Source organism: Anguilla anguilla, chromosome 12 (assembly GCF_013347855.1).
Source record: "Anguilla anguilla isolate fAngAng1 chromosome 12, fAngAng1.pri, whole genome shotgun sequence".
NCBI lineage: Eukaryota > Metazoa > Chordata > Actinopteri > Anguilliformes > Anguillidae > Anguilla > Anguilla anguilla.
This window is the reverse complement of record NC_049212.1, coordinates 3156317-3171290: the sequence shown is the minus strand read 5'-3', so window position 1 is coordinate 3171290 and position 14974 is coordinate 3156317. Positions and strand designations below refer to the sequence as shown.

The window sequence follows — 14974 nt, the reverse complement described above, 5'->3', positions numbered from 1 at the left end:
AATATTTCTGCGTATTCTCTTTTGTGGCAATGCTATTTTAAGTCTACTATCTATTTGTTCAGAAGGTAATTTGCCTAAGTGTCATGGTTCTGTGTTTCTGTCTGTTTTTCCTTGTTGGACCACCAGATGGCGGCACTTCTGTTTTGTGTCCTGCTCGTTCCCCTGTTAATTGTATTATTGGTTTCAATTATTTTATTATTATTTAGTATATATTGGTGAAAAGGAAATAACCTTTTTACCTTTTACATTGGTAAATGTGATCTTACATCAATCATAATGACAATGGCTGTTAATTTATACAATATTAACGATTCCACTTTTGTTAGCACAAGTATGTCAATGAATGTGTACCTCGTAGTTAATCAGAGTGGCAAACAGGTAGAATTACAGCACAATCACGTGATTTAATTGATTTAATTCCTGCTTTAGTTCTACTTTTCAAAACTTCGTATAGTCTTCAACAGCCCACACTATCAATTAAAACATTATGCTGGATTTACAAATTCGTAATATCTAATGGGCATTAGCTGATTTAAAGCTAACAAAGTTTAATTGTTCAGACATTGTTGAGCCTGTTCCCCTTGGTTTACTATGGAGTACTGCAGGTATACTGTATGACACTGTCCACCACTATAAATTCATATCCTGTAAATAATGAGGGCCAGTTTTAGTAAAGGATTCTGACAGCTTTTCGAAAGTAAACAGATTTACTAATCTGTTGACATGGGTCAAAACTCGTATTTTTCACTATCCACACATTACCGCAAATGTTATGCTTATCTGTGAGACATTTCTGGTTCAAAATTAGTTAGTTCAAACCCAGAACCCAGTAGAACTTCAGATTGTCTTCCTCCTGTAGCTTTTCAGAGTGGCCTACATAAATAGAAATGGTAAAATCTGTGCACTGTCCCAGGTTCTGTGCACTGTGTCCCAGAAATGTACAGTTGCCAATTGTTTTTACTAATCGCTTCTCGTTCATTTTTCAGATAGAATATGGAAATGATATTGTTTTATTGAAAGGATACAGGACTTTGCTCTGTAGCCATTTCTTGTCACCTTGTAACCTGCATTTTGTAAGAAAGAAATATTGTTTTGTATTCAGAATTGCAACTGGGGGTATTTAATTTAATTGATTGTATAATTCAGATCAGTCTGGCCCTGGTTTGTTTAATAATTTATTTTATTTATTCATTTTTTTTTGGAAAATGATTTTGCTCTGCAAATATTGTCTTATTAAATCTGGCCCTGGGGTTCTGCCTGCTCAGAGCACAGTCCATGATTTGTTTTTGTTGCAGCTGTAAGGTCAGCCAAACCCCAGAGAGGAGAGGTCTTTAGGCTTTGGGATTTTTGGCCGTTCTTTCTGCATCCCTCAAGGGTTTGCCAAGGGACTGCTTGCTCTTACAAGGCAGTTGTTCAGGGCCACAACCGCCAGGGGGGGCCACACGACCACGAGGGGGGGGCCCACACGATCCAATTTATCTAAGGTAAATAACGTTATTTTCGTAATTACGTTATTCATCGCGGAACTAGCGGTCTAAATTTAAAATGTAATGCCAACAGAACACTTCATAACAGTGTAATGTAAGAAGGATTTTACCAAGAGAACCCCCCCCTGCTCGACAGAATCCAACACCCCCCCATCCCACCCCCCCACCCCCCGTCGAACTCATCCGACAGAATTGTTCAGGGCCACCAAAATCCTAAAATCCTAGGGCTGGCTCTGCCCCCATTTGTTAGTGTTGTTGCGATGAGTGAAATGTTGCAGTTTTTAATGGTCACGGCTCATATTCGATAAGAGCGGTTGTCTGGCAGTCAGAGGGTTGCCGGTTCGATCCCCCGCCCTGGGCGTGTCGAAGCATCCCTGGGCAAGACACCTAACCCCTAATTGCTCCCAACGAGCTGATTGGTACCTTGCATGGCAGCCTTTCACCGTTGGTGTGTGAGTGCGTGTGTGAATGGGTGAATGAAAGGGATCAATTGTAAAGCGCTTTGGATAAAAGCGCTATATAAATGCAGCCCATTTACCATCCATTTAACATGGCAATAGCAAAAGTGTCTCTGATTTAACAAACAACAACCTGTGGCTTCTGACATATCACAACTTGTATTTGTCAATTCACAGAGATAACTGTACAGAGGCAATGATCTTAAGTTTGATCTATTTTTACATAATTATTCATTCATTCATTATTTCCATGTACTTACAGGTGTCACCCCAGTATTGTACAGTGATTGTATAGCGAGGGGTTGGACTGTTAAAAACATGCACAGCAGTTTCATAGTAGGGTCTCCCTAATAATTCATGCAACCTTTTGTCCTGAATTTTGTCCTCTTTATATATATATTTTTTACAAATCCCCCCCCCCCCACCCCCCTTTATGTAATCCGATCATTAAATTTGTTAAAAGTCACAAACTTCCCCTTCGGTATCACAGCTGAAAAATGAAAACAAATGAAAAAGTTATTTTTTCTTCTTTACAGAAAATATCTTAAGCAATTACATTTTATACAGACTGGCAAGCTGTTGAGCTTTGCAAAATATCAGTAGTTCACTGAAGATCAGTGGTGCTGTAGGGTCTATCCGGGGAGAGGAACGGATATCGAAGGCCGGTCCAGTTCAGAGGAAACACCAGAAGAACACAGCTGCTGTAGGCTGGAGGCTTCATTTAGCCGGCCGACCGCAGCGAACACCTCCCATCACAGAATAAACGCAGGATAATATTAGAACAAATTAAAAGGCAAAAGGAAAGAAACTACACTCCCACACACCTAGGCTGATATCGGTTTCAGGACAGAGCACAGTGGCTTTTCCAGGAAAAGGAAGGAAGTGCATCCCAGGCTGCACTTGGTGATTATCTACACAAGTGTGGCTTATTCCTGTAGGATAGGGTTCTGTGGAGAGGTCAGCCTGCCATAACGGTTCAGAGGTGCTGATGGGAAATGAAGTCCACAGCCCCTCTGAGCATGTTCTACAACCCTTCACTCTGCCAGTGGAGGACTTTCACCTTACCCCTAACAAAAATAAAAAATACAAAAATTAAATAAAATAAACAATGACGCAGTGCAAACAACACTGCACATGTACAGCCTCTTCTGCGTGTTGATTTTGCTTGGAGAGTATATGGTTTTAAAAGTAAAAAACGCTCCCCGTGTGTCTGTCACGTATTTATAAAAATTGTGCTTTCTCTTGATCGGCCATAACCTCTGACTGGTATGTGTTTCGGAGAGAAGATCACAGGCTGAGTTTATGCTGAGGAAGACAGAGAGGAAGATGATGCAGTGGAAGAGGTCCAGAGACCTGCTTCACTCTCAACAGGCTGCTAGGGACTAACCCCCACACATCCCCACATGCGGTCCGGGTGTCGCTCACTTAAAGTCATTAAGTGCTGCTTAGAACAATCTCCTCCGGCATAGCAGCTGGAGAAAGCAATGCGTTTAACACGTGAATCTTAGTTACAAAAAAGGAACAATAAATACAATACTGCAACAGACAGACGTTTTCAGATAACGACATTTTCCACAGAGGGAACGGCTAGATTCACTCCAGTTCCAGCCAAGCGCACGAGGCTAAGAGATAGTTCAGTGACTTAACCGTGCGCCGCTAAGCACAATGTACGCAACGGGGTCCGAGACACAGAGAGGACATGGAGCTTCTGCCCCAGGTGACCACACCTTCACAGCTAACCTTCACCTCACACAGACCCTGCCGCACCACCGCTCCCAGGGAATTAGTGCTGTGCAATGGGGTAGCATTTTAGTGCAAAGGAAAAGTTGCATAAATTCTCTATTCTTTTGCCAACTATTATTGTTTTCCTTTAGCTTCTTCTTCTTCTTCAGCAATCGTAGCAAAGTAGTTCTAATGAATAACATCAGCTATACGAAAGAATACTGCATTTACAAATCAGAATTCGTACCAGTGACAATATAAATCAGAAAAGCAAAAGGTAGCATTATTTCCAAACAAACAAAAAAAAAAAAAACAGTTTAAAAAGCCCAACCACATGGACATGTGTTTTCTTCCCTGTTTTTCGTAAAGAATGGTGGGAAACAATGGTATCCCGTTCGAAACCCAAAAGTGATGTCTTATTTATGGTCAGGCAGCTTTTTTCGAGAAAAGAAAAGAATGAAATCGAAAGTTCCAAGAGTTAGTCTGTCGGACGGCTCATTCGGTTAAGGCACCATGCTGCGGTGCATGGGTGAGCCTCACGGGCGCGGATCAATCCCGGACCATGCCAGCGGCGACTGCGGTCAGTACCTCCATAAGGGCGAGATGTGACTGCCGCCTTTGTCACCCAGGTTACGGGAAGGGATCCGCGTTTCATCGCTCTTAAGCAACTCCCGCTGGCCAAAAGGGCGCCAGTAAGACTGCATAAAAAGTGGCATGCGAAAGGTCTTCCTATGACTCCGCCCTGTGAGAGCTCAGCTGAGGTCTGAGATGCGAAAAGAAGTAGCTGGCGACCCCACGTGTTTCAGGGCAGAACTGCGGGTGCCTCAGCGCTCCTGAATTGGCGGGTGGTTTGCACACGGAATGCTGGGGCGGGTGGTTTGCACACGGAATGCTGGGGCGGGTGGTTTGCACACGGAATGCTGGGGCGGGTGGTTTGCACATGGAATGCTGCTGCGGATGCAGACAGATGGGCATTCCATACTGGGGTGGGGGTTGGACACACACAGGCCCGGGATGGGCAGCGAGAGGTCACGCTTTGCAGCACAGTGCGTAAGCACGATGCAAGAGAGAGCACCGCTTCTCAGGCCAGCCCAGTAACGTTACCATGGTCCTGCAATTTCAGGGCCAACGATCTTACACTATGTAACTCCTGAACGGTGAAAACCTTTTTGTGTGACTCGCAGAAACAGGTCGCATCCACAGCAGACAGAAAGCGCCTCCCAGTATGTTTAACCTCAGCATCGGTTGCATACTTTTTTTTGAACTTTGACCTTTAGCTACTGCAAAATCCTAGGCATGTAAGAATCCAAACTGCATTTAACAGAATAAAACATTTCTGCCTTTCAAAACCTAACAGGCTGTACAGAGACATCAACATCCAACACATGGAAGGTAAAAAAAGAGTGAACATCACACAGAAAGCCAGCACTGGGCAACACGTTGCTGCCTAAGTTCTACCTAATTTCTGCCTAAACTACAGTATAGTCCAACCATTCAATGTTACATGCCCTTCAGTTTAAGCTCAGTGAATCTAGCTCATTTAAGTGGTCTCACCCTCCCCTCAGCATATAGCGCATATGTAGCTTGTGTGCAGGTGGATTATTGTGCCATATATGTCAACATGTTCACATGACAATTTGTACAAAAAAAGCCAGTGAGGACCACAGCCTTATATCCTGCATGCGTTAGTTTGCATTAGTTTAGCTTTTGCGCATAATTATGTCTATGAATGCATACTCCATGACCGAACTAAGAGAATCTAAAGTTACAATCCACTTGAGAAATCTATTATGTATGTAAAATGTCACAAATCCCTTTGATATTATTCCAGATATTCCACACCCCTTGTCAAAACCAAATCTTTATTCTTGTACATCTTTGCAGTCATACAGTTGCATTGCATTCTAGAACGACGCCAATCTTGGTGCTAACCCCTGGCGCTAACCCATGGTGCTAACCCATGGTGCCAACCATTGATGCTAACCCATGGCGCTAACCCTTGGTGCTAATCCATGGTGCTAAGCCTTGATGCTAACCCTTGGTGCTAACCCATGGTGCTAACCCTTGATGCTAACCCTTGGTGCTAACCCATGATTCTAAGCCTTGATGCTAACCCTTGGTGCTAACCCATGGTGCTAACCCTTGATGCTAACCCTTGGTGCTAACCCATGGTTCTAAGCCTCGATGCTAACCCATGGCGCTAACCCATGGTGCTAACCCTTGGTGCTAACCCATGGAGCTAACCCTTGGTGCTAACCCATGGAGCTAACCCTTGGTGTTAACCTCCCCCTATTTTGCTGTAGTTCTCACTGTGAGCTCTGAATGTTCTGCCAGCAGTTCACCAGCTGACATAATGAGGTAAAGGGCAATAAAGGGAAAGCTGAAAGGGTTTGTTCCTTAATAACGGTCGTAAAAGAGAGGCAAACTAGTCGCACACAGTTTCAGGCCGTGAAAAGCCTGCCGCACACGGTGCTGCTGTGCTATTTGTGAGAAGCCATACGCGCCAACCTAACAACCGCAAGTCATAATACACAGAAGCTATTGGCTATGAAACAATCACCTACATCCACAATAAAGCACCATTTCTCACACTTATCCTCATTGTGGCTGCATATCAACAGAGATAAACTGCGGTAAAAACCATCCAGCAAGAGGGACATTTCCCCACCCAGCCCAGAGGAACAGGATGTGCCTCTCCCGAAGATATCTGTGCCCACACCTGTCAGGGGCGCTATCTGGTCTCCCACAATGCTTTGCGTTTCCTGTGAGATGCTGGGGTCATCTGAACAGCCCCGTCCCGCAAAAAACCTAAAACCTCGCTTGTTCTCCCAGTGGAGGCGACGCCTTACTACAGAGAGATTTCGGCCATGTTTGGAAGACTAAGAGTAACTGAGAACACGAATAATCAAACAGAACCTGAGCTATGAGACCCTGGCCGAGGTGAACAGCGATACTCAGACATGCTTTTCATCCTTCTGAGAATGAGGTCTTCGAGAAAATCAGACGTGACACAAATGGGGTAACACGGACAGACGGACCACTCTTGACCTGCGGACCCCCTCTGAGGGGGTGACAGAGATACCCCTCTCCATCCTGTACCCCAGCAAAGAGACAGCAGCCATACTGGGGGTTGAGGTTGTCTTCTGCTCATTAACAATGCTCTTCTCAACCACAGACCCAAGTTTGGCTCGGGATGCCGGAAGACCAGGTGGCACTGAAACCCTTCTTCGTGCCAGCCCACCACACCTGGCAGAGAGAACCGCGCGCAGCTGCTTCGCTCACACTGCAGGCCTTCCTGTTTGAAAGCCCCGAGCTTCCTGTCCCATTCCCTCTCTAGTCAAAATGGCGCCTTGTGGACCTCGGAGGAATAGGTGCAGAAGTGCCTGAGCCCTCATATGGAGTTACTAAGCAACAAGGGAATTACAAGGGGGGGATGGGGGGTGACGACGAGATAGAGCAGAGGGTAAAAGAAGAGAGGGGGCAACAAACAGGAATTTTCCAAAAGAAAAAAAGCCAGCTTTTTAAAACATTTTGGCATTTCATTCAATGTTGCTTGGGATTATAAGATATGATGTCTAGACATATAAATAGATAGATAGACAGACAGGAAGCTAAATAGGTACATTTAGATACAGGTCATTTGAAAGGAAACATTCTTAATGAGCTACTTTAACTTAATTCCTGTCACAACAACCTTTTTGTACGGGGTATTTCTGTCTTAGCCTACCACCCTGGCTGTGATGCAGTGTCCAGCCACGACCACTAGGGGGGGGCTCTAACTGCCCGGGGGCAGAAGCGGAGAGTGGCGGCGCAACGAGAGCTGGTGCTTGGTGTGGAGCAAGTCCTCGGAGCCACAGAGAGAAAGAGAGAGAGGGAGGGGACGGGCGTGCGAGCACGTGTTCCCCGGTAATCCCGCACGTTTGCCCTGCTTCCTTTTCGACGTTATTTTCAGCATTGATCCACATCGAGGGAGGGTGGGGGGTGGGGCCGGACGGACAGGACAAATCCCGGCTTCCGGTAAGCCACACCCCCACCCCGCCCCCCACACGTGACTCCGCCCTCATTTCTTCTTCCCCGACGTGCTGGAGCGCTTGTCTGTTCTCCCTCCCTTCTCCGGCCTCTCCCCCTTCTCCGACCTTTCCGACCTGTCCCCCTTCTCCGCCTTGTCCCCCCGGTCGGACCGCTCCCCCTTTTCCGACTTTTCGGCCTTGCTGCCGTCCCGCCGCGTGCCCTCGTCGGTGGAAGAGGTAGTGGGCTGAGGCTGACCCCATTTCGCGATCTCCTCGTGCTCGGAGATGCTGGCGGTGATGTTCGCGATCCAGCCCTTCAGGTCGTCCTGTCGTTCAGAGAGAGAGGAAGACGAGGAGACAGAGGAGGCGTAAGGACAAGAACGGAGGGGAAACGTCCGCGTGAGAACGGCCGTCAGCCCTCTCCTCCCAGCCAGACACAGAAACACAGATACAAACACTAACGGGTTCACAGAGATCGCACACCGCAGTCTCAGTGTCATATGGGGTTCACAGAGATCGCACACCGCAGTCTCAGTGTCAAATGGGGTTTACAGAGATCGCACACCACAGTCTCAGTGTCAAATGGGGTTCACAGAGATCGCACACCGCAGTCTCAGTGTCAAATGGGGTTCACAGAGATCGCACACCGCAGTCTCAGTGTCATATGGGGTTCACAGAGATCACACACCGCAGTCTCAGTGTCAAATGGGGTTCACAGAGATCGCACACCGCAGTCTCAGTGTCAAATGGGGTTCACAGAGATCGCACACCGCAGTCTCAGTCTCAAATGGGGTTCACAGAGATCACACACCGCAGTCTCAGTGTCAAATGGGGTTCACAGAGATCACACACCGCAGTCTCAGTGTCAAATGGGGTTCACAGAGATCGCACACCGCAGTCTCAGTGTCAAATGGGGTTCACAGAGATCGCACACCGCAGTCTCAGTGTCAAATGGGGTTCACAGAGATCGCACACCACAGTCTCAGTGTCAAATGGGGTTCACAGAGATCGCACACCGCAGTCTCAGTGTCATATGGGGTTCACAGAGATCGCACACCGCAGTCTCAGTGTCAAATGGGGTTCACAGAGATCACACACCGCAGTCTCAGTGTCATATGGGGTTCACAGAGATCGCACACTGCAGTCTCAGTATCATATGGGGTTCACAGAGATCGCACACCGCAGTCTCAGTGTCAAATGGGGTTCACAGATTCACAGAGATCACACACCGCAGTCTCAGTGTCAAATGGGGTTCACAGAGATCGCACACCGCAGTCTCAGTGTCAAATGGGGTTCACAGAGATCACACACCGCAGTCTCAGTGTCATATGGGGTTCACAGAGATCGCACACCGCAGTCTCAGTGTCATATGGGGTTCACAGAGATCGCACACCGCAGTCTCAGTGTCAAACGAGGTTCACAGAGCGAGCAGACATGATTTTATGGCCAATAATCTCACCTCGTCCTTCGCGTGGAACAGAAACTCGCTCCCATCTTTCGTTCTGAAAAAGAGAGAATGAGGTGAGCAGCACACCTCCACCCAAATGAAAGACCTACAGATTACAGCCACTTTATCGCATGGACGTTCACCAGAAACCATAACCATGACTATCAAGCCATACTCCTTTTTATTATTATGTAGCTGAGGAAAAAAAATAATGTAATTGATTATCAAAATCACTAGTCAAAACAATTGCCATGAAAGGCATTTTGAAAAGAGATTTTACTGTAGTACTGAAATGCAACATTAATCATTTAAAAATAATAAGTCTGTAAAATCTGATATTTCACTGCAGTGACGAGACAAAGCCACCAGGGTGGTCTGTCGAACGCAAAACCAACATGGCGGTTTTGGCGCCCTAAGCGTTTTGGTGCTGGGTTTTGGTGACCGGCAGCGGAGGCCGGCCTTACTTGAGCGTGAAGACGTTCTTCTTCTTCTTGTAGCCGTTGGTGACGTCACAGGTGCAGCTGCTCAGGTTGAGCATGGGCTCGCTGTTGTAAGGTGTGGCGGTGTTTTTGGCGTCCTTGTAGAAGCCGATCTCTCCCTTGGAAAGCACGCAGTACAGGTTGACCCAAGACCTGCTGGGTGAAGAGAAGACACGCCCCATTCAGTGATGACATCACCGGATCCTGCTACCTACATTACTCACCTGGCGTGCTCGTCAAGACGAGCCGTCACGGGTCGAACGAGTACGGACTGCCAAACAAACAATTAATAGACAAATAGTCATGCTAGAGACTGGGGCACAGGGCTTACCTTTGTGGAGGGGGGAGAGCAGAGAGTCCAGGTAGCAGGGCACATAGGAGAGAAGGAGAAAGTTCCGGTTAAATGCAAGCGGGGGGGGGGGGGGGGGGGGGGTCGGGGGTTCAAAATTCACTTCACGACGACACCGAGTTGAGTATGATGGAGTGAAGCACTTTACCTCAACGCTAACATGTAAATGACCTATTTACTGGGCGGAGTAAAGAGCCTGCTATGGGTGGCGCCCCCTGGAGACAGTTCAGTCTCCCGCCCGGGAGACCGCGGTCTTTCGGCATGGCGGACTGAACGTCTCTCGAAGGAAGCCGGGCGCCGGGTGGTCGCCAAGGTTACCTGCATGGGGCAACGACGGCACACCGCACCGGCTGGAGGTGCGCGGAGTCCATTTTAAGCCCTTTCTACGACTCTAAGTTTTGGTGAGGCGCACGACGGACACTTCTGCCGCGGTCTACCGCGAATCGGCCGCTCGGTGCGTCCGACCAAAACAGCCGGCCCGAAGGCCCGGAGGGCTTAAAATGAACTCCACGCTCAGACCGAACAGACGATAAGAAGATGGCAGTTAGGCGAGGTCATTTCCACCTGGTATCAAGCCCTGACTCCCCCCCCCCCCCCCACCACCCCACCCCTACAGCAGTGGCACTGGCCAGGGAGCCCCCACCTGTTGGAGCTCTTCTTCTGGGCGTCGATGTCCAGCTTGCGGAACAGGAAGCCCTCGTGCTGGGCCGTGTGGGAGGGGGGCTGGGGCACGGCGGGGCTGCTCTGGGCCGGTGCCGAGCGGGACCGCCGCGTCTCCCCCCCGCTGGGCTCCTTGGGCCGGGGCCGGCGCCGGGGTTTGGGCCGGTCCCGGGCCCGCGGCCGGTCGGGACGCGAAGCCTTCTCCGGCAGCCCGTTGGGAAGGCGGGGCACTTCCCCCCGCGCCTATTTACACAGAGGGAGGGGCAAACGGTGAGGGGGGGGGCAAACAGGGGGGAGGGAGGGGCAAACGGTGAGGGGGGGGGGGCAAACAGGGGGGAGGGAGGGGCAAACGGTGAGGGGGGGGGGCAAACAGGGGGGAGGGAGGGGCAAACGGTGAGGGGGGGGGCAAACAGGGGGGAGGGAGGGGCAAACGGTGAGGGGGGGGGTCAAACAGGGGGGAGGGAGGGCCAAATAGTGGAGGTGTGGGGCAGACGGTTGGGGGAAGGGGCAAACAGGGAGGAGGGAGGGCCAAATAGTGGAGGTGTGGGGTAGACAGTGGGGGGTGTGGGGCAAACAGTGGAGGTGTGGGGCAGACAGTGGGGATGTGGGCCAAACAGGGGGGAGGGTGAGCCAAATAGTGGAGGTGTGGGCCAAACAGTGAGGAGGGAGGGGCAAACAGTCGAGGTGTGGGGCAGACAGTGGGGGTGTGGGGTAGACAGTGGGGAGGGAGGGGCAAATAGTGGGGGTGTGGGGCAAATAGTGAGGAGGGAGGGGCAAAAAGTGGGAAGGGAGGGGCAAACAGTGGGGGGGGGGTAAACATTGAGGGTGTGGGGCAAACAGTGGGGGTGTGGGGCAGACAGTGGGGGGAGGGGCAAACAGTGGGAAGGGAGGGGCAAACATTGGGGGTGTATGGCAAACAATGGAGGTGTGGGGCAGACGGTTGGGGGAAGGGGCAAACAGTGGAGGTGTGGGGCAGACAGTGGGGATGTGGGGCAAACAGGGGGGAGGGAGGGGCAAACAGTGGAGGTGTGGGGCAGACAGTGGGGATGTGGGCCAAACAGGGGGGAGGGTGGGCCAAATAGTGGAGGTGTGGGGCAAACAGTGAGGAGGGAGGGGCAAACAGTCGAGGTGTGGGGCAGACAGTGGGGGTGTGGGGTAGACAGTGGGGAGGGAGGGGCAAATAGTGGGGGTGTGGGGCAAACAGTGAGGAGGGAGGGGCAAAAAGTGGGAAGGGAGGGGCAAACAGTGGGGGGGGGTAAACATTGAGGGTGTGGGGCAAACAGTGGGGGTGTGGGGCAGACAGTGGGGGGAAGGGGCAAACAGTACCTTTATAAGTACCCTCTGTAAGTACAGCATGACCTGCATGTGTCTATAAGCATGCCATCCTATATATACCTGCGCTGCAACTCCACACTCACCTGCGCTGCTACCCCACATTCACCTGCGCTGATACCCCACACTCACCTGCGCTGCTACCCCACAATCACCTGCACTGCTACCCCACATTCACCTGCACTGATACCCCACACTCACCTGCGCTACTCCACACTCACCTGCGCTGCTACCCCACATTCACCTGCGCTGCTACCCCACACTCACCTGCGCTGCTACCCCACACTCACCTGCGCTGCTACTCCACACTCACCTGCGCTGCTACCCCACACTCACCTGCGCAGCCTCTCTCTCCTGCAGCTGCTCCACGATTTCCGCCATGGTGGACCTCTTCTCCCTGAGAACACAATCCTGCCAGCGTCAGCAGGGCAGGCACGCGAGGGTGCGCTGCCTCCTACAGGGCACTAAGTATTGGGACAGTGACGCAGTTTTTGCTGTTTTGGGTCTGTGCTCCAGCACATGGGATTTTAAATGAAACAATGGATATGAAGTTAAAGTTTTAAAACATGTTTTAACAATTTTGATACAGTTGAGGCCAAACGTTTACATACACCTAGGCTAAAGACATTCAGACTCAATATTTCACAACTCCACACATTTCATGTTACCATACATTTCCTGTGCTAAGTCAATTAGGGTATCTACTTTATTTCCATAAAAGGTCATTTCAAAATAATAGCTGAGAGACAGATTTATTTCAACTTTCATGTACTATATCAGATTTTTAGTTGGTCAAAAATTTACATACACTTTGTTAGTATTTGGTGGCATTGCCTTTTAATTGCTTAACTTGAATCAAACGCTTGGGGTGGCCTTCCACAAGCTTCTCTACTTTGCCGGAATTTTTGCCCATTCCTCCTGACAGAACTGGTCTAACTCAGTCAGGTTTGTGGGCCTCCTTGCTCAGACACGCTTTTTCAGTTCAGTCCACAAATTTTCTATGGGATTCAGGTCAAGGCTTTGTGCTGGCCAGTCCAGTCCAATACTTTCACTTCGTTGTCTTTAAGCCATTTTGTTACAATTTTGGAGGTATGCTTAGGATCACTGTCTGGCTGACCCAGTTGCGACCAAGTTTTGACTTTCTAGCTGATGTCTTGAGGTGTTGCTTCAGTATTTCTAGATAATCCTCCTTCCTCATGATGCAATCTATTTTCTGAAGTCCACCAGTCCCTTTTCCAGCAAAACACCCCCACAACATGATGCTGCCACCCCCATGCTGCACGTTTGGGATGGTGTTCTTAGGGTTAAAAGCCTCACCCTTTTTCCTCCATACATAGCACTGATCATTATGGCCAAACAGTTTAATTTTTGTTTCATCTGACCAGAGAACACTCCTCCAAAAGGCTAGGTCTTCGTCCTGGTGATCACCTGAAAACTTCATTATGGCTTTTTTATGCCGGTCTTGGAGTAGGGGCTTCTTCCTTGTGCGACAGCCTTTCAGGCCATGGTGATATAGGATTCTCTTCATGGTGGACGTAGATAATTTGGTACCTGATGCCTCCAACTCCTTCATCAGTTCCCTTGTTGTTGTCTTGGGGTTCAGTTGAACCTTTCGGACCAAAGTTTGTTCAGTCCTGGGAGTTAATTTGTGCCTCCTTCCTGAATGATCCAGTGTCTGTCTGGTCCCAAGATTTTCATATTTGCTTACAATTGTTTGTACAGATGCTTGTGGTACCTTCAGTTGTTTGGAAATTGCTCCTAAGTTGGAACTGGACTTGTGGGGGTCCACAATGTATTTCTTTGAGGTCTTGGCTGAGTTACTTGGATTTCCTCGTGGTATCAAGGGAAAAAAGGCAGTGGCTCTAAAGGCAGGCCTTTAAATACAGCCACAGGTGCCAATCAACTTCCAATTAACTCCTAATTATGACAATTGGCCAATCGGAAGCTTCTAAAAAGGCCTTACATCAATTTCTGGAATCCTCCAGACTGTTTAAAGAGACAATCAACTTGCGAGTTGGGAATCTTTCCCTCTTGGAAGCTTTGATGCGCATCTCAATAAATGGTCGACGATATGATACAGGAAAGACACTTACAAACACACACTTGCAACGATTCAATCCAATTCAGTACTGATTCAATATGATTTCATTCAGCTCTGATTCAGTTCAATTTAACGCCAATTTTGTTCAGTTCAGATGCAATACAATTCAGTTCTATATGTCCAACGCTGACAGCAGAAATTCTGTTAATCTTCAAATTAAATCACTGCTAAAAGACATTTCAGAAGGCAAAGTTCTATCCATCTACCTATCTATCTATCTATCTATCTATCTATCTATCTATCTATCATGAGGCATGTTGTGCTCTTATTGCCCCTGTGGTGTGATGGGGGCCACGGTGTGCTCTTATTGCCCCTGTAGTGTGATGGGAGCGGAGGCATGGAGTGCTCTTATTGCCCCTGTAGTGTGCTGGGAGGCATGGTGTGCTCTTATTGCCCCTGTGGTGTGATGGGAGGCATGGTGTGCTCTTATTGCCCCTGTGGTGTGATGGGAGGCATGGTGTGCTCTTATTGCCCCTGTAGTGTGCTGGGAGGCATGGTGTGCTCGTATTGCCCCTGTGGTGTGATAGGAGCCATGGTGTGCTCTTCTTGCCCCTGTAGTGTGATGGGAGGTATGGTGTGCCCTTATTGCCCCTGTGGTGTGATGGGAGCGGAGGCATGGTGTGCTCTTATTGCCCCTGTGGTGTGATGGGAGGCATGGTGTGCTCTTATTGCCCCTGTGGTGTGATGGGGGCCATGGTGTGCTCTTATTGCCCCTGTGGTGTGATGGGAGCCATGGTGTGCTCTTATTGCCCCTGTGGTGTGATGGGAGCCATGGTGTGCTCTTATTGCCCCTGTAGTGTGATGGGAGGCATGGTGTGCTCTTATTGCCCCTGTAGTGTGATGGGGGCCATGGTGTGCTCTTATTGCCCCTGTAGTGTGATGGGGGTCATGGTGTGCTCTTATTGCCCCTGTGGTGTGATGGGGGCCAT

The 14974-nt window shown here is 49.2% G+C and overlaps 1 protein-coding gene across 3 annotated transcripts in view; it reads right to left on the bottom strand.

Annotated features, from left to right (window-relative positions):
* Positions 1 to 2085: 2085 nt before the first annotated feature.
* The window catches only part of LOC118209414 (spectrin beta chain, non-erythrocytic 4-like), a 110507-nt gene continuing 97618 nt past the window's right edge, over positions 2086 to 14974 (bottom strand). For 2 of the 3 annotated variants that reach the window (XM_035384694.1, XM_035384696.1), the window contains 5 exons: positions 12281 to 12341; positions 10596 to 10855; positions 9589 to 9759; positions 9137 to 9179; positions 2086 to 8003 (listed from right to left, as the gene is read on the bottom strand). In XM_035384694.1, the coding sequence (XP_035240585.1) occupies positions 7728 to 8003; positions 9137 to 9179; positions 9589 to 9759; positions 10596 to 10855; positions 12281 to 12341 (811 nt within the window). In that variant the 3' untranslated portion in view covers positions 2086 to 7727. The remainder of the gene's footprint in view (positions 8004 to 9136; positions 9180 to 9588; positions 9760 to 10595; positions 10856 to 12280; positions 12342 to 14974) is intronic. The other variant, XM_035384695.1, reaches the window with a different exon arrangement.